Below are 1,839 nucleotides of genomic sequence, written 5' to 3' on the forward strand. Positions count from 1 at the left end.
CTTCAAGGTCACACACTGAGAAGGATGGAGATATGTTCCACTACCTTCTCCTGAGATCTCAGACAGAATCCCAGATTTCAAAAGGACACAGAAGGACAGCTCTCAGGTGCTTTTAAAAAATGACCCACTTCCAGGGACGGGGAGCTTCCCTATAACCATGGTGGATGTTCTGAACTACAATGAAAATTGGATGGATCCAGGATTGTTTGAATTCACTGTCATTATTACATTCAGCTGCTGTTTCAATGTGTCTGAAGGGGTAAATGACAATTTAGATGATCCGGGTGTGTGGTTGGTGTTATATGAATCTTTAAGGGTTGAACAGTATTGACCCTATTCCAAAATCTGTCCTTGATCCATGATCACACTCATTTCCCAGACCAGCTCCTTCAGCACATTTTCTACCTGGAAGAAGAGGACTCTGGGCATGGAGAGGGGAGGCCACAGGTAGAGAACTGAGTTCTCAAAGGGCATAGCCAGTATCCTCCTCCCAGGGTGAGCCCAAAAGACTGGGGCCTCCCTCATCCCTTTTCACCTCTCCATACAGAGGCACCACCCACATGCAAATCTCACTTAGGCACCCACAGGAAACCACCACACATTTCCTTAAATTCAGGGTCCAGCTCACATGGGAAATGCTTTCTGAGAGTCCTGGACCTCCTGCACAAGAACATGAAACACCTGTGGTTCTTCCTCCTCCTGGTGGCAGCTCCCAGATGTGAGTGTCTCAGGGATCCAGACATGGAGATATGGGAGGTGCCTCTGATCCCAGGGCTCACTGTGGGTCTCTCTGTTCTCAGGGGTCCTGTCCCAGGTGCAGCTGCAGGAGTCGGGCCCAGGACTGGTGAAGCCTTCGGAGACCCTGTCCCTCACCTGCGCTGTCTCTGGTTACTCCATCAGCAGTGGTTACTGGTGGGGCTGGATCCGCCAGCCCCCAGGGAAGGGGCTGGAGTGGATTGGGTACATCTATAGTAGTGGGAGCAAGTACCTCAACCCGTCCCTCAAGAGTCGGGTCACCATGTCAGTAGACACGTCCAAGAACCAGTTCTCCCTGAAGCTGAGCTCTGTGACAGACGCGGACACGGCCGTGTATTACTGTGCGAGAGACACAGTGAGGGGAGGTGGGTGTGAGCCCAGACACAAACCTTCCTGCAGGGAGGCGGAGGGCGCGGGCGCAGGTGCTGCTCAGGACCAGCAGGGGGCGCGCGGGGCCCACAGAGCAGGAGGCCGGGTCAGGAGCAGGTGCAGGGAGGGCGGGGCTTCCTCATCAGCTCAGTGATCTCCCTCCTCGCCGGCACTCAGATGTCCCCAGGGCTCCTCTTTATTATCTGTGGTTCTGCTTCCTCACATCCTTGTGGCAGGCAAGAAACGAGGAAGACAAATTTTCTGCTATAGTTGAGGTTTCACCAATTACTAGGAACTTTCCTACAAGTTCCTGCATGGCCCGTTATAACTTATTGATTAAAAAATATATATTCTAATGCTCCTCACCATCTTTTGATTTGTATCATCAACTGAATTGTGCCCTGTTTGAAATGCATATGCTGAAACCTTAAATTCAATGGATCTATATTGGAATTTTAATGAAATAATTAAGGTTAAATGTAGTCAAGTGTAAGACCCTAATGCAATAGACGTGTCGTCTTTATAAGAAGAGGAAGAGACACCAGAGACCTCTCACTTTTCACGTGCACGCAGAGAAGAGGCCATGTGGAAACGTAATGCACTAGAAGGTGGCCCAGTGCAAGCCAGGAAGAAGCCGCGCCAAGAACCAACCCTGCCAGTACATTGATCTTCAACATTCAGACTGCAGAATTTTAAGAAAATCAATACTTGTTG

The 1,839-nt window shown here is 50.1% G+C and overlaps 1 gene segment (V, D, J or C); it reads left to right on the forward strand.

Moving 5' to 3' along the window:
* Nucleotides 1–619: 619 nt before the first annotated feature.
* Nucleotides 620–1,178, forward strand: LOC116465655 (immunoglobulin heavy variable 4-38-2-like; the record flags this gene model as incomplete). The annotated part of the segment is given in 2 exon segments: nucleotides 620–718; nucleotides 801–1,178. Coding segments are annotated over 2 exon segments (424 nt in total), but the record flags the coding sequence as incomplete, so codon positions are not given.
* Nucleotides 1,179–1,839: the final 661 nt, after the last annotated feature.

This window comes from Hylobates moloch, unplaced genomic scaffold (genome assembly GCF_009828535.3).
Source record: "Hylobates moloch isolate HMO894 unplaced genomic scaffold, HMol_V3 SCAFFOLD_7729, whole genome shotgun sequence".
NCBI classification, from domain to species: Eukaryota; Metazoa; Chordata; class Mammalia; order Primates; family Hylobatidae; genus Hylobates; species Hylobates moloch.